This window comes from Odocoileus virginianus, chromosome 11, assembly GCF_023699985.2.
Source record: "Odocoileus virginianus isolate 20LAN1187 ecotype Illinois chromosome 11, Ovbor_1.2, whole genome shotgun sequence".
NCBI lineage: Eukaryota > Metazoa > Chordata > Mammalia > Artiodactyla > Cervidae > Odocoileus > Odocoileus virginianus.
This window is the reverse complement of record NC_069684.1, coordinates 48,794,518-48,818,430: the sequence shown is the minus strand read 5'-3', so window position 1 is coordinate 48,818,430 and position 23,913 is coordinate 48,794,518. Positions and strand designations below refer to the sequence as shown.

General features: G+C 33.9%; 1 protein-coding gene and 1 non-coding gene across 21 annotated transcripts in view; one reads left to right on the top strand and one right to left on the bottom strand.

Annotated features, from left to right (window-relative positions):
* CDC42BPA (CDC42 binding protein kinase alpha) overlaps positions 1 to 23,913 on the bottom strand; it is a 290,294-nt gene that overhangs the window by 38,941 nt on the left and 227,440 nt on the right. For 4 of the 20 annotated variants that reach the window (XM_020915209.2, XM_020915219.2, XM_020915216.2 and 1 more), the window contains 5 exons: positions 23,745 to 23,836; positions 21,412 to 21,488; positions 20,292 to 20,339; positions 10,445 to 10,483; positions 2,997 to 3,101 (listed from right to left, as the gene is read on the bottom strand). In XM_020915209.2, the coding sequence (XP_020770868.1) occupies positions 2,997 to 3,101; positions 10,445 to 10,483; positions 20,292 to 20,339; positions 21,412 to 21,488; positions 23,745 to 23,836 (361 nt within the window). Of the gene's footprint in view, positions 1 to 1,472; positions 1,509 to 2,996; positions 3,102 to 10,444; positions 10,484 to 20,291; positions 20,340 to 21,411; positions 21,489 to 23,744; positions 23,837 to 23,913 lie in introns of all 20 variants that reach the window. The other 16 variants (XM_020915217.2, XM_020915223.2, XM_020915225.2 and 13 more) reach the window with 11 other exon arrangements.
* On the top strand, positions 7,713 to 7,786 carry TRNAC-ACA (transfer RNA cysteine (anticodon ACA)). The gene has a single exon. It is a non-coding gene; the product is annotated as a tRNA-Cys (tRNA).

Here is a 23,913-nt window from a genome sequence, read left to right as displayed (position 1 = left end):
TAAGCAAGAGGAAAAAGCTAGCTTTGTATAAAGTTACAGAATATTCTAAAATATTAACAGAAAATATGAATGGTCCCTTTTTGTCTCTGTTACGATATAAGCTCCAAAACCCAAATATTTTATACACATGATAGCCTTAAAATGGAATTTAGGTGGGCTTCTCAGAGTTTTCTATTTAATTGTGAGTTTAGTTCTAATTTCAAGCTTGAAAAATGTATTAAACTTAATATTTTTCTTTAAAAAAATGACATAACAGAGAGGAAAACAAAAGTGTTTTTGAAAGCTAATAAAGAAAAATTCCCAGGAAACAGAACTGTCACTTGAATTTACACAGAAAGTCCAAGAGAAGTACTCAGAATTAAAAGGAGTGAACTAGGGGTGCCGAATCCAAGATCAACAGAATTCATAGAGAATAGCAACACCTAGTTTAGAAAACATTTTTAAAAGATCCCATTCACCATAGCAATAAAAACTTTACAGTATCTAGGAACAAATCTAACAAGCAATTTGGAGCATATTCATGAAGAAAATAATGAAACTTTATTGAAGGATATAAAAGAGTACCTAGACATTGTTTATAGACAAAAAGGCTCAATACCACAAAGAGATGAATTCTCCTTAGATAATCTATAAATTTAAATTCAATCAAAAGCTTTACATGGAACCTACATGCTGAACCTAAAAATCATATATAAAACTAAAGGGTCAAGAAGTAAAGGAACAAGGTACTTGGGAGTGGCTGATCATAACAGGCATCAGGAATTATTTTAAGGCTACAATAAGACAATGTGACATTGGTGCAGAAATAGACAAAAAGAACAATAAAAGAGAATAGAGAATCCCCAGACAGATCCATTTATATAAAAAGCAGAGATAGCTTTACAAATCAATAGAGGAAATGTAGGAGAGCTGGTTGTTCATATGAGAAAAATAGATTAGTACCCCATTTCTCATAATACCTTTAGTTTGTTTAAAGTCCTAAACATGTAAAAGCAAAATTTAAAAACTTTTAGAAGAAAATATGGAAGATAATCTTTATAACTGCTGCATAGGGAAGAACTGTTTTTAAAAAGACAAAAAGCAGAAGTCATAAAAGAAAAAAATTGATAAATATAGCTACATTAAAATAAAAACTGTTGCAAGACAAAAAGATATAAAAAATAAAAATTTTAAATAAGCCACAGACTGGAAGAAAATATTTGCCACGCATATAGCCAGCTAGGAATTAGTATCCAGAATACATAGAGAACAAAACAACTGGAAAAATAATTCAATAGAACAACAGACAAAAGACATGAACAGGCAAATCACCAATGGTCAATAACACATAAAAAGATGTTGAATAACACTTGAAATCGGAGAAGTGCAAATTAAAACAAAAATGCCACTTAATACCCATCAAATAGATAAAAGTTAATGTCTGACAGTACAAAGGGTTGGAAGAATGTGGGGAAATAGAGGAACTCACTCACACACACTGCTGGTGGGAGTGAAAACTGGTCCAACCACTGTGGAAAATAATTTGACAAGATCTAGTTAAAGCTGAAAATGCATATTCTACACAATGCAATAATTCCACTTCTAGGTATATATGCTAAACAAACTCTGCACATTTGCAAAAGCGGACAGCTGTTAGGATGTTCACTTCAGCATGAATTGTAATAACAAAACTTGGAAACAACCTAAATATCCAACAACAGGAGAATGGATAAATAATTGTGGTATATTCATACAATGAGATACAATGCAATAGTTACAATGAATGAACTAAGTGGACATGTATCTTTATATGATGCAGATGACCTCTGTGTAAAATTTAAATATATAACAAACACTATTATTATTTATGAATACAAATGAAATAAACATGTAAAAGTAAGGAAGAGAAGGCGTACCTCAATTTCAGGTTATTCAGATACGACTGGGAAAGTTGAGGGGGAATGGTATAGGGTAGGATGTTTCAACTGTTTGGAATATTTTCTTTCTTTTTAATATAAATTTCGGAGCAAAATGTTTACACATCTTAAATGTGTGGGTGGTGGTTATGTGGGTGGTTGTAATATTATTTTCTGTATGCTTGAAATATTTTAACATTAAGATAAAATGCATAAACTCAAAATATTAAAACAATGATAATCTAAAAAATCAGACGGTGTCATCAGCTTAACCTGCCTGAGGTAGTATACACCATGGGGTTGGAAAGAAAATCAAGTTAGAATCTGACTACACCTCAGACTTCCCTTCAGACAGCTTTCCAAAGGGCACTCTCTGCTTCACCTGGAATGCCAGACACAGCTCTGAAGACCAAGCGGGAGGCATGCTTGGTCAGAACTGCCATGCTTGAGTAAATAACCAGAACTGCATGAGTCAGGACGGCACTCACTGAGGGATAATACAGCCTTCTGACTCGTTGAGAAAAAGACCTCTGCTGAGAAAACTGACTAACTGGCTGTTTAAAATCATTTACTTACTTAAGGTGCAAACACAAAACTATTTTTGCATTATTAAAAGGCATGATTTAGCTGCATACCTATTGCTGATTAACAATTAGAATAAACTACTGAATTGCCAGCAGTGGCAGTTTTAAGTTCTGCTTATGAAGGAACAGTCATGTCGTATCTTCATTAGATTTATTAGAATTAAAATATGAGAATGGCACCATGTATGAGAATGCCATGTATCTCTAGTTTTATCTGATAATCCCAAAATTCGTATGACTCTGTCCTCTGTTCAGTATAGCTCTCCACTTAAAATATAGACTACTTTAAAATTAAATAAAATTCTTATTCAGGTTGAAATGGGGGGGGACCATTTTTTACTTCAGTTTCATAATCTTATCTATATTATCAGTCAAATGTAATGATCTCCAATATACTGTGATTTATTACACAAAACATTTGTTAAAAGGAGGAGAGTCAGATTTCACTTGTTTTTGCAAGTCCCTCTTTCCTGACACAAGTGAAAAGTTGAGGAGCAAGACTGCTCCAATGAGGCACCTTAACTGGCTCAGCTTCACTAGATGTGGAAGGAGAGGTGGACCTTGACTGGATGTAAAACTTGACGTTCGGATTCCGTACATATGTGTTCTCAACGGGATCAGTCTAGGAAAATAAGTCAGGAAAAACAAAAACCCAAGAAATCACTTTTAAACAATGTGCAGCTCTTAGTAAATTTCTTCAAGGCATGATCATGGCAACATTCTCAGGAAAGGAGAACAAACTTCAGTCTGAATATTCACAATAGGGATGTGTCATTATACAAACGCATAACCACTAGCTTTAAAGAAAGGTTAAGATAACAACAGTTAACAAAATGCTCCAGTCTTCACCACTCATCTGTTACTTTGAGCTACTGTATGTTCTTTACTTGTATTTCACAAAATAAATCATACAAGTGAAATAAATGCAGAGTACTTAACAAATATGTTCTGCAGATTAGGAATAGTTTTGTCCTTGATAAGAATGAAACCTGGTTTGCTCTAAAGGATTAGTTGAAAGGAAAAGAAACTAACTTGTCAGCTTTGTTACTAAATTAAATCCTCTTTTTATTTTGCAGCAGTAGAAATATTCACACTTATACTCAGTTGTACCTTTTTAATCAAGTATTTTTAGTAGCTGAAGATGCTTTGGGTTAAAATTGAGCATAAATGGTCCTATGGAGCACATTGATTGATGATATATTCAGTTTTGCAAGAGGATTGGGTTTTTTAAACGAAAGGCAATGAAGATGACTTGGGAGGACTAGGGAATTGGTTTCAAATATGCTGTACAGCTAGAACAAAGCTTAGATTAGTATTTGCTGTAAATCATCATTCATTACAGATCAATAATAAAAGCAATTAGCTTAAGGATTTTAAATATGTACTAAAAAGGTTTTTTAAAAAATTTCTTTGTTGTTATTACGGTTCCTATTTCAGGGACTGGCTAGCTGGCCGGCAAGTCCTGCAGTAGCCCTCTGCTGGTGCCCACATATGGCCTCCCTTGGTAGTGGGCATGGGCAGGTATTCTGGCAAATTACAAGGGAAGGCTGGTGGGGCCGACTAAGATGGCCACCAGTTAGGCCTTAAACCTTTAGCTGCTGGATGAGGGAGAAGTGGGAGAAGAAGGACCCCAGGAAGGGCATCCCGGGGACTGGGAGTAGCAGCCACGTACTAACAGCTAGGAGAGTACCTCATGTTTTAAAAACTGAACTACTGAGCTGACACATACCAGCTGTATGTTAGCTCAGTGTGTGAGATGTAGGTAATATCAAAAAACTAGTATGCCTTAAAGGCGGGGAAGCCAGGCCCAGATTTTATCTCTTGACTCCAAACTCAGTACTCTTTGCTGTACCAAGGAACCTCGGCAGCAGACACATTTAAAACAATTTAGAGATCACGGAAGCTGACAAGGGAATTTGACCAGGAACAGGAGAGTAAGGAAGCAAATGGAACTCCAGACAAATTCTGCCTAGCTCACAATTTCACTCAGGGACAGCCATGGAGAAAGTTATCCATTTTACATGTTAATCTGAAATATGACCCTAGGTTGGGAATAAGGCAAAAAAGTCTTTTATTTTCTAAAAATCTCCTGGTCTCCCTAAGATTATATAAATTGCTAGCTGATAAAAAGTTTATGGGTGAGTGGGTTCAATTAAAATAGAACTGATAAGCAAAGCAATACTGATACATTTTACACTAATAAGAATTTTAAAACTGATTCAAATAATCAAGAGTTAATGATCTCATAAAGTTTCAAAGAAATGTCCAATTAGAGGATGTGCTACTTGAAAAAACTGGATTATTTTAAGAAAATGTAAGTTTCTGACCTGTCACACAGAAGCCTTTAGCTCACAGCTTAAAAGATAAAATCAGAAGTTCCTGTGTGAAGGATAATGCTGTTTAAAAAAGAGAATTCAGAAATGATTTGGTTCTATTTAGGTTGAAACAGATTTTAAAATAAGACAGTGAGTTAAGACCATAAGAACTTTCTGGGAGAAGAAAATTTAATATAGCTAATAGAGTGCTTTGTTCCTCTGGGTCCAATACTTTAAAAATCTTCAAAAATGAGAAAGGTAAGAGATTGCTGCTTCTAATAGTCCTGGCTGAAACTTTAAAGCAGGCCTGCACCTTGTGCCATAGGGACACAAGCTGACAGAAGTTGGACACACTGTTTTATATACTTTCTTGTGCTAAAATTGGGATATACCACTTTAAGCCATATGTGTTCTAATGAGAGGTTCCCATCATGACAACTGTCAAATCTAAAAATCAAATTGGTAGCTAAAATATTTACTAGCATACTTCATGACCCTATGAAAATGTGACATTATGACAGTTTAATATTGGCAAAGGAAAAAAAACATGATCACAGCTTAATCCATAATTACATAAATCAGTGACTCTTAAGGAATGATTGAGGCTTTAAGCACATACCTCTTGGCCCTTCCGAAGAATTACTGTCATTTATAAATCTTTTTCTCCTAACAAACTTTTGCTCATCAATAAAATGAAAAAACAACAGAAATGAGAACAGATTTTAAAATTATTTTCCTAGTTGAAAGAGATCAAAACTGGTTATTCAGGAGTGGAAAACATTAAAATTTTTAAAATAACTCATCCTCAATACAGTAAAATAATGAAAATTTCCACACTAACTTTTTGGAGCTTTATGTTCTTAAAGTAAAAATAAATTCCAGAGATTAAACAAAATCAAGTTAATTTTGTTTAACAAAATTCAAAGTAAGAAACATGGAAATAATATTTTGAAATGGCATTAACTGACCAAATTAAAGAGATGAACTACGCCATTTACAATGATACTGTGATTTAACAAAAAACATGCATATATAAGTGAAGTTTAAAAATTACCACTTTATTTTCCAAGTGTGTTTCTCATAAAAACAAGGACACAAAAGTTTGGTAAAGATGAATAAACTCATGGCAAAAAAGTGTTGGCTATCAAACTTAAAAAAAAGCTTCCCAGGTCTTTTAAAAGACTAATAAAAGTCAATAGCTAATTAGATTAATAGGTTTTAATATTTTCTTTCCTTTCTGGATTACTACCAGTGTAAGCAACATCTCAAAAGAGGTTACCATTAACAAGAAAAATACAATACTGCTTACATATTCCCTTCAGCAAAATGTTAACCCCAATACAACTATGCTTTTTAAGTTGTTATTAATTTTACCTATAATTACAGCTACCAATGCATTTATAATTAATGGCTTATTCTAGCTACTAAAAGCAATTAATTTTACTAAACTTTCAGAATACTCAATGATAATATGCCAGGATTTACAGATAGCCTAAAGCTAAGTTTAATAATTAATTGACAATGATTCAGGTATAATATGACAGCAAAGCAATTGATTAATAGCATATTAGCTACTTTTGCCTTTGAAACAAATATAATTGATATTATATTAAAACTAAGAAAGTTAAAAATTCTTTGTTATAAAATAATTATAGCATTAAATGTAAGCAATGACTTAATAATGTAGGAAAAGCAAATAAATATGATATACCAATATATGATATACCAAAATATCATAACAGAGATATCTTAAATTGTTAATTGAGTTTATGATTATAGAAAGAATGATAAAAGGGGGAAAATAATAAGGAACAATAAATAGCTTATATTAATTGGACAGTATATTGTGATATAATCCAAAGGAAGATCTTGGAAACAGATCTTAACTGAATAGTATAAGCAATCTTGGTTCGATCCCTGGGTGGGGAAGATCCCTTGGAGAAGGGCATGGTAACCCACTCCAGTATTCTTGCCTAGAGAATTTCATGGACCGGGGAGCCTGGCAGGCTACAGTCCATGGGACTGCAAAGAGTCGGACACGACTGAGCAACTAACACACTAACAATAATAAGCAATTCACTCAATATTTATAAGCTGTGATCTACTGAGAAACTTCTCTATGTAAAAGTAATTCTTTTTCTATTTTTTGATTAACTGATTCTTTTTTTCTAAGTAAACATACTTTAAGGAGTTATTCTGATGAATAAGTATTAGAAATATTTACTATACTTTTTTTTTTAGAAATATTTACTATACTTTAATGTCACTTTTACTTAATGCTCTATTGCTTGAAAAAAAAAAGCAGAAAAGCCTATTATCAGCATACTATTCACAGTGCATAACAATGTCATGTAAAAAGTCCATAATGTTTCCTGAATTTATTAGGATTTCTCTAATGAATAACCCACAAAATGTCTTTTTAGAACAGTATGGTGAAATAGAAAATTTTTTCCGCTTTGGCTAAGATCTGATTTTTAGATGACCCACACTATTCCAGATTTTCTCAAATTATGCAATATGGCCTCCTTATAAATAATAAAAAGATCAAAAACAACTTTCTTAAATATGTATTAATGGGTCTTTTCTACTCCAAAAATAATTATAGATTTGAACAAGTGGCAAAACATTCACAGAAGAAACCTAGTTTTAAAAGAAAAAGATACCAAGACTTGATATGAATTTGATAGAGATTTAAAAACAGTTTGCATCTAATACATTGTTTTGTATTGGTAAATATAAAACTCAAAGTTAACAGAAAAAAAATCCAAATTTTCATCAGTTTTCTTTATCCTGTAGCTGGAAGTATTTTAGAAACAAAGAGAAAGTAACCCAATTTTTACTATTCAGAAACATGTTATAACCTCAAGCTTTCAGTGAAATAGTTATTTCTTTTAATTGTGCTTATGATTTAAACGGCTTCCCTGGTGGCTTAGATGGTAAAAGCATCTGCCCACAATGCAGGAGACCCGGGTTCGATCCCTGGGTCAGGGAGATCCCCTGGAGAAGGAAATGGCAACCCACTCCAGTATTCTTGCCTGGAAAATTTCATGGATGGAGGAGCCTGATGGGCTATAGTCCATGAAGTCTCAAAGAGTCGGACACGATTGAGCAACTTCACTTTCACTTTATGATTTAAAAACCAGTATTGCATATCATTTAGATAACAGTAAATAAATTTTATCATTCTATCATTCTAAAACAAATCATAAATTACTAAAGGTTATGACCAGTAAATGTAATCTTACTAGTTATAAATGATGTAACTTGTTTCTCTTTATGAAAATTTCTCCTTAAATTATTTTCAGCTTATTTATTTGAATATCTACTCTGGAGAATTTACACATGTTCTAAGAAAACATAGACTAAAGTCCAGTCACATATTGGCTATTTACATTCTCTGCTTTAATTTCTAAAGGAATAATCCAAAAGATACTCAGTGTTTCTCACTATTAATGAAAACATAATAAAACTTTCCATAACCATCTGTATTCAGACATTAATAATAATATTAATAACAAATCTTTTTTATACTATAATTAATTAAACTAAACCACATAAAAAGTACATAAATGTCTAGATTATAAATGAGGCTTTAGAGCACATGGGAAATAAAAATGTACACCTCACTTACATAACATTTCAGTCACTTAAACATTTTTAAATTTATGAAAATACTATGTATTTCTTGTCTAAAAACACAGTATGTAACATAAAAACTGTATGCCACAGTTAGATTCAAGGTCATTGTTAGAAATGGTAACTATTTGTGTCCTGCTGTTTTCATGGATGTTTCCAGGGACTATTAAAGTTACTCATTATTCTATGCTTCCATTTAACTGTTGAATAGTTGGTAACTCTTTAATCACCTCCCTCATAGACATTACCTGACTTCTTATCTGTCAAATATTCAATAAGGAAAAATTAAAGGAAGCCTGGAAAGGGAATTACCAAGCCTATCACATCTGCATTTAAAAAAGTCATATGTAATTAATTATAAGCCAATAGGCTCTAGAAAAGTGACTTAATTATATCCTATAGATTAAAATATAAACTAAATAGCAGGGGCCTTATAACAACTATTTCCCTCAAAAATTTTTCCGAATTTAAAGAGTCACAAAAATATTCTGTGTGGTCAGAGATCTACAAGGCAAAAAACATAATTAATGATAAATTTAACCAGAAAAACAAAATCTCTCTGAAGGATAATCTTATTCAAAAACAAACAGTTAATAAAGTAGTCAATCCACAGACTAATTATTTGAACCAAATATAACTCAGCACACAACATTTAGGTCTTTTTTTCTAATTAACATATATTCAGATTGGATAAATCCAAATATCCAAATATAAAAATAATCAATAAGTCAATTAACCAGCAATCTTTTCAACTTCATTAATTAATGAGGTATCAGTTGAAGTCGCAGTTCTACTTGCCATACCACTGGATCTGAACTGCTTATTCATTATTAAACAGTAGCTTGAAAACATACGCTATGCTAGGGTTAATCATGTTTATTTTATAATCAACTGTTCATCACACCTGGAAGATAAGAGCACAGGAAGCTGTGGGTCTCTCCACAAGAAGACCACTGCTTGTGGAGAGACTCACAGCTTCCCATGCCCTCCATAAACCAGATAATTCCCTTTAGAACTTTCCCAGTCCAAAATTATGGATTGAAGGTGCTGATCAACACCAAAAGTCATGAAGGTGACAAGAGAAAGCTTGAAATTTGTATCAATCATAGATTTTCCTTTTGAATGTTGTTATTTACATTACCTATGAAAACCAGAGCAAACCGTGTCAGCTCTCTTTTCAACTAGTGAGTCTGAATGTGTGTATATTGGTATTGGGGTGGAGGCTGGTTTAGAAAAATTTGAGACCTTTTCACAAACAGACTCCCCATTCGGGACATATCAGAACCTTACAGCATAAAGATAGTGGCTTGCCCAATTTCAGGTTGAGAAACACTGGATTGGGTTTAGCACAGGAAGATGGTTATAGCTTGTAATCAATACATATATAAAGAAAGCTATAAATGTTTTTTTCAATCTCGGAAATATCTTAGAATATAAATGACTGTCAACATCATTGCCTCAAATCTCTAAATACAAGGTAGTTTGGAATATAGCTTTGAACTATGCTAAAAAATCTATCAAAGATTTCTCCAGAATTGATTTACAAAAATTACAATCAGTCAGATTCATACCTTATCCCAAATCTTTTTTGAATTTTGCATAATGTGAATTATCAAGCTTTTTTTCTACATAATTAAAATCTCTACAAATCTCTACATAACTGGTTACAGTGGATTATTTAGAAACTCATTTACTTTCTATGTGGCCAATTTAGAAAGCATACTTTAGGATCACTTTTTCACCCAATCAAAATAAAAAAGATATCTTACAATTTTAGTATTTTGGTTATAGAAATTTATATGAACATTCCTAAAGCTTTGCGGCCAAAGCCAAAAAACAACAAAAAAAGAAAATACAGAAAAGCAGAGTAGCAATAGCAAGAGCAGCAGCACAAAGCATGCAATAAATGTAATACACCACAGAAACATCAGCATGTACTGCAACCACAGGCAAAGAGGATCAAAGCGAGGGCAGAGGGCATCGGGACGGGCACACAAGTGCAGTAGTCTCTTACACGTCTGCCTTTGCTAGCTGGAGTGCAGGATGGAGAGCGCTTCAACAGAGAAAGGAGAATACTACGTTACAAGTATTTACACACACGACTCTCAGTGACTAATACTTATTAACAGACAAAGCATATAAACATACATATAAAGACATAGTTCTGATAGGCTGAAAGTACAGGCATTTTCAGAAAAAAACTGGAAGACAGGAAAGTAAAGAAAGCTGTTCAGGCTCCATCTAAGAGTGGTAATCAAATTTTCACGGGACCTTGCACAGTCACCCACCAAGTAATGATCCATCAAGTTATGGCCAATCTCTTTTCTGGAAAGGTTGGTGGTGGCAACTTCAAATAAGAGTACAAAAAGGATCTGAATAACTCTGATTTAGTGCTAGTAAGCATTTAAACAAAACATTTAATTAAGTAGTTTTGCTTCAGGCAATTACTACCAAATTCTTACTCTTTTCAATGGTAAGTGCTAAATTAGGCCTTTAGAATTACTGATGTTGAATTAACACAAAAAGCTACTTCAACAACATTGTCCATCCTGACTAGACATTAGGCTTAATCAAAAGAAGGACCTTTGCCTTCTGACATTAAAGAATTAAGTAATTCAGAAAAGGTAACAATAAGAAAACAATTACATAGAACTATTTTTGAAGTTTTTGAAATTTGTGATGCTCAAGCAATAGAGCATCCAAATATGTATCATATCTACTCACTTTTCTATAACCAATTCAACCTGATGTTTATTGAGGCTTTATAATATGCCAGACACTTAATAGAGAGCACTGCAGTTCACAGACGGGTGGGGGAGCATCACACCACCAACAATGTGACAAATGCTGTGGTAAGGGCATGTACAAAGTTTTTTGGGAACCTGGAGGGGCATGTACAAGATTTTTATGGGTACCTAGAGGAGTGAATTTATAAACTGAGTCTACAGGAGTTACAGAAAATTTAAGAGAAAACCTCATGGATAAGAAACATCATTCAAGATTATCAGTTTTACTTGTATAATAACTGGCAGTTTGGTAAACAGGAATTATTATTTCTTTCTGTAGGAAATTGGAATGGTAGGTGACAAACACTATAACCCAAGAGTTAACAGTAAACTAGGATTAGAAAGTCTGCAGATTTCTAAACAGGTTCTTAGTCCAATCACAGTCTTCCATTATAGTAGAGGCTAAAGTCTCGGGTTCAAACCAAGTTATACTTCTTCGGTTACTAATAGGAAGTACCTGTCTCCCTCCATACTCCCCAAAACCAAACAATCAAACATTAATAACTCAACCACCAGCTCCTTCTCTAGCAAATATTTAATCTCTCCTCTCTCTTCCTTAAAAATGATAATAGCTAACATCTATCACATGTAAAATACATACAGGTACTTTTCAAAGAACCTTACATATATTAACTTTCAAAATCTTCATAGAAGGATTAATATAAGGTATTACAATCTCCATTTTAAACATGAAGAAAACAAATTAACTTGAAACAGGTCAAAAAACTGGTAAGTGGCAGAGGTAAGATTCAAACCTTCATAGTCGGACTTCGCAAAATGGTATACAATCACTGCCTCTACTTCTGAGCCTCTCAATCACTTCTCCATACAGTACAATCTGACTTCTGCTTTGACTGCTCTAATGAAATACTGTGAAGATCAGGGTCTCCTGTTTGTCTGATGGTACCAGACATCTTGGCTGTACCTGAGGCTGCTAACCATTCCCTCTTAAAACTGTACTACTCCTTTAGTTTTTGTGACAGAACACTTTCCTGAGTCATCCCCTGTGACCACTGCTCCTCTTCTTACTGCTCCACCCTTCTCAATGTGAAAGATCCTGGGTTTGTGTTCTGACTCACCACTTTTCTTTTGCTACTAGGTTGGTGCAAAAGTAATTGCAGTTTTGCATTGCTGAACTTTGCCATTTGATATTGGAATATATTCTTAAATAAATGTGGTTATGCTATATACAGTTTTAAAGCACATTTCTTTATTTTTTTTGCTAATGACTTATTACATGCTGTTTATTTTGTATTTATTTTAGACTATAGAAATGACATTAGACAAAAAGTACACTCGAGTGATTTTTTTAAAAATTTGAGTTCAAAATGGATCATAAAGCAGTGGAGACAACTCGCAACATCAGCAACACATTTGGCCCAAGAACTGCTAATGAACATACAGTGCAGGGGTGGTTCAAGAAGTTTTGCAAAGGAGACGAGAGCCCTGAAGATGAGGAGTGTAGTGACCAGCCATTGAAGTTGACAATGACCAACTGAGAGCCATCATCAAAGCTGATCTTACAACTACACAAGAAGTTGCCTAAGAACTCAACATGAACCATTCTATGGTCATTCGGCATTTGCAGCAAATGGGAAAGAGTGAAAATGCTCTACAAATGGGTGCCTCATGAGCTGACTGAAAAATAGAGAAATTGTCATTTTATTCTATCCAACAACAATGAACCATTTCTCAATTGAATTGTGATGTGTGACGAAAAGTGGATTTTATGTGAAACCAGCAACGACCAGCTCAGTGGCTGGACCAAGAAGAAGTTCCAAAGTACTTCCCAAAGGCAAACTTGCACCAAAAGGAGGTCATGGTCAGTTTTTGGTGTTCTGCTACCCACTACAGCTTTCTGAATCCTGGCGAAACCATTACATCTGAGAAGTAGGCTTGGCAAATTGATGATATGCACTGAAAACTGCAATGCCTGCAGCCAGAAGTGGTCAACAGAATGGGCCCAATTCTTCTCCATGACAATGCCTGACAGCACACCGCACAACCAACACTTCAAAAGTTGAACAAACTGGGCTGCAAACTTTTGCCTCATCTGCCATATTCACCTGACATCTTGTCAACCGACTACCACTTCTTCAAGCATCTCGACAACTTTTTGTAGGGAAAATGCTTCCACCACCAGGAGGAGGCAGAAAATGCTTCCCAAGAGTTCATTCAGCCCCCGAACCATGGATTTTTATGCTACAGAAATAAAAACTTATTTCTCATTGGTAAAAATGTGCTGATTGTAATGGTTGCTATTTTGATTAATAAAGATGAGTTTGAATCTAGTTACAATGAATTAAAATTCACAGTCCAAAACCACAATTACTTTTATACCAACCTAATACAATCCCTCCCTGGCAGATCTTAATCTAGTTTCAACTATGTTGCTCATTCCCAAATTTGTACTGCCAGTTTCTGTTCACTCCTTTTCCTTAAGCTGCTGACTCATATAGAAAACTATCTGTCGAACATTTCCACATGCATGTCCCTCAGGCACCTCAAATTTAACTTGTCTTAAAGGAAGCTGGTCACCTTTCTCCTCTGTTAAGATTTTTAATAATTATTACATATGGGACTGATTAAATATAAGCTCCTTAATATCTCCTTTCTACTCCCATGATATGCAGTCTGAATCTTTTATTACTGTACTTCTTCCATGGGTGTTATAATTATTTATATGTCTTTTCCATCAGATCAGATCCTTAAGGGCAGGAAATACTGTATTATGCTTAGCATAAAACTTATAAACTTAAAAATTCTTAATAAATATTAAATAAATCCTTCTGAAATTATATGATATTTAACCTAACTATTTCTTATGGCATTCACCATTTTCTACTTCGTATAGAACAAAAGTGTATTTATTTTTTCTAATAATAAGATAAGTATTTGAGGTCTACTTCTATGTCTGATTTATCTTAGTATCTACCACTGTGCACAGCAGAGTACCACACCTGTAAAAAGTGCTAAAATATTTAGCATAGAGAAACCCTTACGTATTGGCTATACATATTCTGAAAGTCCAGATTATGTTAAAATCATGAGACAGAACATTGAATAGCTCAAATTATATTACCACTGTATGCAAAACAAGTCAAAATGTCTCTCAAAACTTTCTCTGCATATGAATGACAAGAGGTTTTCTAAGCTAACAGTGATACTAAATCACCATTGTAATAATGTTCTTCCCCAAGTGGCTATGTAGAAATCAGACCATTTTTACATTTTCAATAGAAAAGGGCAAGTTACATTTTCTGATGGTACAATCAAAGGAAAACACACACACTCTTAAACCTCTTGAACATACCCACACATACCATGGTTTTATATAAACACTGAAATTGGGTCTCATAGCAAGCACTGAAAACCAGTACATTTTCTTAAGTGTGCAATCATATACCATTTTATATCTAGATCTATAAATTGCCACCAGAACTTCAAGGCTGATTATGGGAGTAAGCATGATAAGCAGAAACCAAAAGAAGTAATTTATCTTATGGACATAGAGTTTGGCTAATAGATTCTAAGGTTTCAGTTAATGTATTTCAGAGGTCTTATTTAATAAAAAACCAAAGGGATAAAAGACTATGTAGTCATGACTGTTTCCCTCTAGTTACCCAAATATATTATTGATATAATATATAATATATAATATAACATGCTGCCTAAAATAGAGAAGATTACATGTGACAATCTTCTGAAATTGAAAATTTCAAGTCAGATTGGACTTAATATGTGGAAGTTTTAAAAAACAAGAGTTAAAGGAGGAAATTATAGAAATTTTGTTATTTCTTAGAAGGATCTAGGCCTAGCTTCAGCCATAGTATTAAAAACAAGTCTTTACAATTCATGTTTCAGAATTTCATCTTTCATTGATTCTCACGTGTGATCAACTTTCCCCAGAATCAGTTAACCCATGATGCCAAGTTGCAGATTTCTGTGGCTGCCTATGACAGAATATGAGAGAAGCTGGGGGGAGAACAATGTTAAAAAGCAAAACATACATGAAGGAACCTACTAGGGAGTCAGGACTGAAATTAAATATTTGGGGACACCTTAATAAGCTTTTAAAGGAGGCCAAAACCAAGAGTAGAACTCAGCTTGCCAATACTTTCAGGCTACTCTTCTCTTAATATGCCAGAATGCAAGAAAAGAACACATTAGGAGTACTAAACAATTGGACTAAATGTTTTACCTTTATTCCTTTATGTCTGACCTTTATATTCTAGAGCATTAATTACTTGATTAACTCTTTTTCTCAGTACACTAGAGTAAGACAACCTCCAAAGAGCAAGATGGTACATTCTCATTTGTCAGATAAGTAGGCAATTTTCACATCTGTGAACTTAGCCTAAATGAACAGAGAACAGACCTGTAATCTAACAAAACTCAAAACTTACCTGGCATATACCTAGTATATGACAGTATGTTTATCAAATATAAACAGCAACTAATTCATTTATATAACTGTACTTTGTACTCCTTTAATATAGTCAAGTACTTTGGGGGTTTACTTGAAAAGGAGAAAATGAGTTGGACAGAATGGGAAGTTTCTGTAAGCTTAGTCTAAAATGATACCTTGATCTGCTACAGTGGGAACAAAGGGAACAGCTGGGGGGAAATTCGAACTGGTGAGCTCTACTGTTCCCCACCTGTAACCTAGAGATGAGGCTGGACCTGGTATGTAGTATCATAGGCTGTCTACCACTGGGCAAGTGGGGCTGAGAGCAAAGATGAGGGTAAAAGAGGAAACAATTTCTACAGCAGAAGGGATCCTGGTGTCTGTTTGACTGCTGTCTTACTGGCTCTGGGAATGCCTTACCCAAGAGACTACTTATCAAAATGGCCCCAGTTTCTTTCAAAATTAACTCACCTTCCTTTTATCTGCCCTAAAGAATGCCATACATAACCCCTTTATCAACATTTCCCTATTACTCCTAAGACTGAGAATCCTAGTCACTGTCACTAATTGGGGAGTAACATATCTACTGGGCTTCCCAGATGGCTCAGTGGAACCCTCTTACACTGCTGGTGGGAATGCAAACTAGTACAGCCACTATGGAGAACAGTGCGGAGATTCCTTAAAAAACTGGAAATAGAACTGCCATACGACCCAGCAATCCCACTGCTGGGCATACACACCGAGGAAACCAGAATTGAAAGAGACACGTGTACTCCAATGTTCATCGCAGCACTGTTTACAATAGCCAGGATGTGGAAGCAACCTAGATTTCCATTGGCCGACGAATAGATAAGAAAGCTATGGTACATATACACAATGGAATATTACTCAGCTAAAAAGAGTGCATCCACCATCTAGTGAGGTGGATGAAACTGGAGCCTGTTATACAGAGTGAAGTATGTCAGAAAGAAAAACATCAATACAGTATATTAATGCATATATATCTGGAATTTAGAAAGATGGTAACGATGACCCTATATACAAGACAGCAAAAAAGACACAGATGTAAAGAAGAGATTTTTGGACTCTGTGGGAGAAGGCGAGGGTGGGATGATTTGAGAGAATAGCATTGAAACATGTATATTACCATATGTGAAACAGATCACCAGTCCAGGTTCGATGCAAGAGGCAGGGTGCTCAGGGCCAGTGCACTGGGATGACCCCGAGGGATGGGATGGGGAGGGAGGTGGGAGGGGAGTTCAGGATGGGGAACACATGTACACCCATGGCTAATTCATGTCAGTGTATAGCAAAAACCACTACAATATTGGAAAGTAATTAGTCTCTGATTAAAATAAATAAATAAGTTAAAAAAAAAAGAATCAGCCTATAATGCAGGAGATGCAGGTTTGATCCTTGAATTAGGAAGATCCCCTAGAAAAGGAAAATGACCACCCACACCAGTATTTTTGCCTGGGAAATCCCATGGATAGAGGAGCCTGGCAGGCTACAGTCCATGGGGTCGCAAAGAGTCAGACACGACCCAGCGACTAAACAACAACATACTTATCTATTAGTGAGAGTGCTGTGGTATATAATGACTAAAATCACTGGGCTATAGATTTTCTAGGGTTCCTTTCTCCTTCCAAAGTCTGTTATTCTACATGTAGAAAAGTCCAAATGCCTAAGCTCCTGTGAGTTACAGAAGTAGAGTGTGGAGAATGCATTCTGCTTTGTCTGAATCAGAGGGAAGGAAAGACTGGTGTTACAAATGCTCCTTCTCTTCTGTTAAGAGCTGTCTAAACAGTGTAACTTAAAAGGTAAGCAACTTGTTCCAAATGTCTTCCAAGACTGCCACAAATTCTAGCATTCATCTGAATTCTGAATAACAGACGAAACATACTGAGGAAAAACTAGAGATAGGAAAGTGATTGGGCATACTATAAGTAAAATAATTATAGTGTTAACAGGCCTGTGTGGGGGTGAAGGATAAAACCAGAAGGTAATTTTGGAGGCGGGGAGGCACTGGTGGTAAAGCACTGGAGGGCGGCATGAGGGCACTGGGCGAGGAGGACAATGACGCGTGGACACAAAGGAAAGCTGCACTTGTATAATTTCGCTTAAGACTAACCTTATTCCCTCCTATACCTACAAATTCCAGCTGCAATTCGATTTTAGGTCTTCAGCACAATATTTTTCTTTTCTATAGCAATGAGACAGGAAACAGAAAAGAATGAGCAGAGGATGTATCCTATGGGTTAGTTAATAGAGTCTACATAGTAACAGAGGGCAGTCACATATTATAAACAAGATGCACAACAGCCTAACTAGTTTGGGCACACAGAACAATCAAGATTTATTTTCATCCTTAAGAATCCAAGCGTTTAAGAGTAATAAGAAAGTCAAGGAACCCGAGTTTTATCTATTGATACTAAATACCTTCGATGCTGAACCTAAGCATGCCAAAGATTGAATACCATTATTCTATTATGACTTTGAGGATGAAATGGATGCTAATGATGGAAAGGGTAGTCATAGTTACAAACTATGAGGAGAAATAAGAGGTTTATGCCATAAAATATGAATTAAGAATACAAAATATTTTTTTAAATGGAAGCTGATGGATAGTCTTCACCCTGACATGAAAAATCATCTCCAATAGTAATGTGATTCAATAGGAGGAAAGTATAGTGATTCATACTGGTGGTGAGTGGAAGGCTGAGTGGTAAAGAGCTTAGAAAGTACTCAAGTGAAACTGAAATTATGAACAAGAAAGGAAGCTAAAGAGAACACAGCAATGGAGGGGAACTGGCCTATTAAGAGTAATGAAATAATAACCAATATCATTGAAGGCATTAAATACATTGTCACTTTAAATTTTCAAACAAGCTTATGAGATTAGTACTATTATTATCCCTGTCTGTCCAATAAGCAAACCAATGCATAGAAAGGTTAGATATCTTGCTCCAAATTATATACCAAGAAAATGTCAGTGACAGGATTTGAATCAACTTAAGTGCTTCAGCAATAAATGGAGAGGAAAGCGCTTAGGAAGCAAATGAGAGGAAAACCACGCCCTTAAAGAGCTGGGGCCTGACTCATAAACATTCAGCAGTCTCTGAACTTAGCTACTGCTTGTTTTATAACAGGAGTTCCTTTGTTCTGCTTAACAATTTAGATCTGAATTGAACTGAATTGAATCTATGAATCTGTGCTGAGTAATAGTGGGAGAAGGATAAGAAAGGATATTCCTGGAGCATGAGTAAAAGTGGGAAACTTAAGACACTGCAGTGGGGTGGTGGTGGAAGACAGTATATGAGAGCAGAGATGAGGCAGCAGGGGGCTGAAGTGTACTTTTATTGAGAAGAGCTAATCTATTTGTCAAAATAGATACTACTCCTGTGCTTTACATTCAGAGATTTTTGTGAGAGAAAAAGGGATGGAGAAAAGAGTTTGTTAGAAAGAAAAATGAAAATGGTGTTCTAGGAGAAAGAACAATTAAAATATTTGTTCAGATTTCCTTTCCATTCTTTTTAAGGTGAATGTTATCTATATGGAAATACTATACTGAATATTTTAGTAAAATATACATCAGATTATAACATCAAATATTATGTATCAAGAAAGTTCTCTGTTTATCACACTTTAAAAAACTATAACTACTATAATTATGTATCTCAAGAATAGTAAAACAGTTTCAATTTAGAATGAAAAGGTGTGCATTTTGGTATAAATATTTCAAGAAATTAAAAAAAAAACCACTCAAAAATATAGATCAGGATTTTTCTTTAGTAAAAAATTATGCTTTTCAGTGTAAGAATTATATTTAACAAAACACAAAAAATGAAACATTAAGAGTTCCCCCTGATTTAAAAAAAGTTATATGCACTGCATTTGCATCTGAACCCACTTTGTTTTCTAATTTCTGCAAAGATAGAATGCTCAATAGGAAAATACAATGCTTCACAACAAGAATTACTGTGCCATTTAAAGCAGAATAAAGAATGTATATGTCAGGTATTTCTGTAAGAGAACAATACACATTAGGAACTTCTAAATTATTGAATCTATAGAATTAATTTAGGAGAGAAAATGATAATGCAGTCAATTTACAGTGCATATGTTAACTAAAATCAATTTTCACATTAGAAGAGAAATTCTGTCAGCATTAAAAATTGATTTGCACTCAACTATTGTGTTATGTATGATAAACTCTATTGGAAGAGTTAATAAAATGTCACTTTTTATTATACCACCAGAGGCTTGCTTTTAACTAACATATAAACCAAGTAGTAAACTGCTGGAAAGAAAAGGGAAATGTGAAATAGAAACTGCCTTGAAAAACAAAAATGAGCAATTACTTATATCTATATAGCTATATAGTGACAACAATCAAATAAGCACTCCAGTCTTCAGAACTGTTGCAAAGAATGGAACTACAGAGATTCTCTGATGGCCAATGCATTTTTTAAAGTACATTTTTATTTTATTATATTTAATAATGATAACTCTTCTTTGTATTTAAGGTAAGAAAGAAGCACATTTTGGCTCACAAATTATCAAGTGTGATATTTCTAAAACTGACTGCATTACTAGGTAAATTCTTCATATCAATTCACTGATCTCTTTTACTGAAGGATGCATTTGTTTGAAAATCAAAGACTTACGTCATCCAAAAAATCAATCAGTGAAGATGAGGAAGAAGAAAAGGAATCCTATTTAACGAATACAGCAATAAAAAAATAGAAAATATGGATGAAGCAATTTAATAAGAACAAATAATAAATCAAAAATTTTGTAGAACAATTGAAAGGCAAATGACATTAATTCAAATAAATAAATGAGAAAAGCAGTCATTGTCATTGTTTCTCAAGAAACTTAGAAATTCATTAACTACGTTTTAAAGAGTGATTCTTTTCCCCTTTCCCAAAAGAATGAAATACAATTCATATACTGTGCTCAAGGTGTAATAAATTGAAGCTCATTGCAAATCATTATTAATTAAATTAAATGGACGCACTTTAAAAGGTAACAACTAAAGGTAAACAACAGAATCTCTGCCTTCTAACGGTTCCCACTAGAATGTAGGCTTCCTGAGGGGCAGGACTTGATTGATTTTGTCACTATTGTATCTCCAGCACCTACAACAGTGCCTTGCTCAGATATGTACAATTATCTGTTGATTAAGACATAATTACTAACAAATTTTTTTCTGAGATAAAAAGTTCAACCATAGCTTTTTTCTAGCAAAGAATTTAAGTACCAAAGAATGACAGAGTCACACAGTCACTATTTCATTATTCTGGAGTGTGCCAAATAAATTCTATATGCAATACTTTTAACAAAAAGCATTCCTTTGGTATACTTCTAAAAAACTCTATTGATTTGGAATTGGAACCAGCATTGCCCTATTGTGAGCTCTGACATTTTCACTTGCTTTTTTTTATTGTGGCTCTATATTTTGGAGGAAAAAAAAGTTTAAATTATTTAAAGTTAGGATCTGTTCTGAACTTACTGTTCCTCAGGGAAAGAGATGAAATTTCTTTTAAATCTTACAATGACTCTCTTATTTAGATCTTAGATATCTCTTAAATACAAGAAAAGTTTATGATTAAAGTTTTCATAATATTGCAGGACATATCTTTCTTTCATAATACATTTTTGTTTATATAAGATTCTAGGTCCTCTTATATGGGATGCAATAAAGGTTTTATTGCAAATAAATTTTAAATCACAAAATAAATTTTAAATCGACCACAGGGGATATCTGAAAGGTTTAATACTTACTTCAAATTGATCCAGAGCATCGGTAGGCGTATTCAAAAATGCCAAGAAAGAATGCTGTGAGTCTTGGTGCTCTATACCTAGAAGACAGCAGCAACTTTTCTTAAAACTAGAACAATTAACGCTAATTTTCATGGATGACCTTTCCTGTCTGAATCTATTAAAAAGCTGCTTGCAAACTACCATATTTTAAAACCAATTAACATTATTAACTCCACATATTAAAAAGACTAAAATACATTCGTGTTTCTTGTACTATGACTCAATAGTTAAACTACATCAATCTCTAGGAAATACTTGTTTCTTGACTTACTTGAGTTCTTGAGTTTCTTTTCCTGTATAGTACACCGTAAAAAGCACATTAAATCTTTTGGTAGACTTGGGAAATTTTTAAAAAAATAGGACTCTAGTTAGGTCTGATTTTTCTAAGATAATTTAGCACCAAACAAGGTTTCCTTTCTGAAATACTTTCATCACGTATATAGTATACACCAATACAAATAACCTTTTATTTAAAAAATGCAGTGGTAAATCAAACATTAAATTATGAATAAACTTTTGCTCAGGCTTCAATCTGATTTCATTTACTGTTTTATTGACAAATTCTATGACAAAAGTTTGTCTGAGAAAAGCTAGGGCTGGAGAATGAGGACTCCAAATCTGAGCTTTTCTCAGACAAATTTTTAAAAAATCGATGCATATCTCTTGGCTATGGTATTAACTCTAATTGCATAATTTCCAAAATAATTCTTAATCATACACATATAATGATAAATACTAGGGAGGAAAAAGGAGAAACACCAATACACACTTCTGATCTCCATATCATTAGGACTAAACTGATCCATTAAATTGGTATCAATTTATGTGCTTTTCTGAATTACTCTCTAATAATATACCACGGTTGCCAAACATGGCAGTGTAGAATTTTGTTCCATCAATAAATGTTTGCTTTGAGGGTTTTTGCCAAGCCTTGTCTACATACTGGAGATACAACAGTAAAGAAGGAGACAAACAAAATCCTTGCCTCATTATATAAAAATTACATTATATTATTTAAATAGATCATTTTATAACAGTGAAATTTTATTATTCTGCAATGCTCAAAATTCAAATAAAAGCCATAGGCTAACATGCAATGTAATAAATTAAATTTCTTCTTTTGCAAATTTAGATCTACTATAAAATGATGCAATCAATGCCAACTGGTTAAGTCATACTCCTCACTGCTCTCTTTTCTATATAAATTGCTTTTTGGGCCACAGGTCCTCCACGTCTTACATACTTTTTCCTCTACTTGCTAAATAATGCAGCTCCCTCCATTCTTCATATGTGAAAATTAAAGCTTGATTTTCATTTTGGCATGATGCCTTATGCTCCTAATCTGAGTTCCTAATTCACTTTTTCGGGATTCCTTCCTTTCTCATTCATAACAAAAATTTATTGAACATCTACTACTTTTAATGGCTTTTCTCATGTTTACCCCTTTGTGTGATTACTCTCTTTTCTCTACAGTTTTAAAAGCAGATGGAGAGACCCAACCAGCTTTGTCACTCTGTGTCATAGGACTGGGAAATAATAGGGCAGCAGGGAAGTGCAACTTAGAGCCAATTAATTAGGTCAGTATTCAGCCAGGAATACTGTCAGGAAAATGAATTTCTAATAACTGTATATAAGAGATCCTTTCGTTAAGAAAATAACATTTTGAATTTCTAAAAATTAAATCTTCACATTCTTTATGCCCACATGATGGAAAGAAAATTAAAGTTCATGTAATAAAGCTACCAAGCATTCTGAGTTACTTTTTACATTAATTATAACATGCTCAAGTAATATTTTCAGGAAAATGGGAATAAACTCTGATATATCCCACAGGGCAAGCAATTTGAGTATCAAATGTGGAAGAAGATATCAAAATGTCAAAATAATTCTTTGTTATTGAATTGCCTTTCTAATACTGGATTAATCTAGGTATTTCTACATTATTTCTTCAACTACCCTGAGAGCTAATCCTCTACAACATTTGAGAATAGTATAAAGTATATGAAAAGAACAAATGTTTCTAAGCACAAAAATATTGTTCAAGATATAGTCCATGGCCCTGAAAAAATAGTTGAATATATGGCAAAATGAGTTTTCTCTTATGAAATCTTTAACAGTGTGTATCAGGTAAAACAAAATAATTCAGAGACTTTATCTACCAAATATGTGCATGTGTGTACCATATATTCATACATGTGAACAATTCTACCTACACATTAAGCTGATTCTTCTATAATAAAATGTATTCATAATAGAACATTACATCCTGATGGATGCAAAACACATTCCCATACCCTTTTCAGATCTAAGCTCTTCAGTGTCCTTTATCAGTTGTTCGATTTCTGATAGTAGTTCCAAGTTCTTCTTCTCTGAATCTTTTAGTTTACTTAAATAAGGGAACAAAAGGAAAAATGTCATTATTTATATTGTTTGTCAATGAGCCATCATGTATGTAGCTGAACT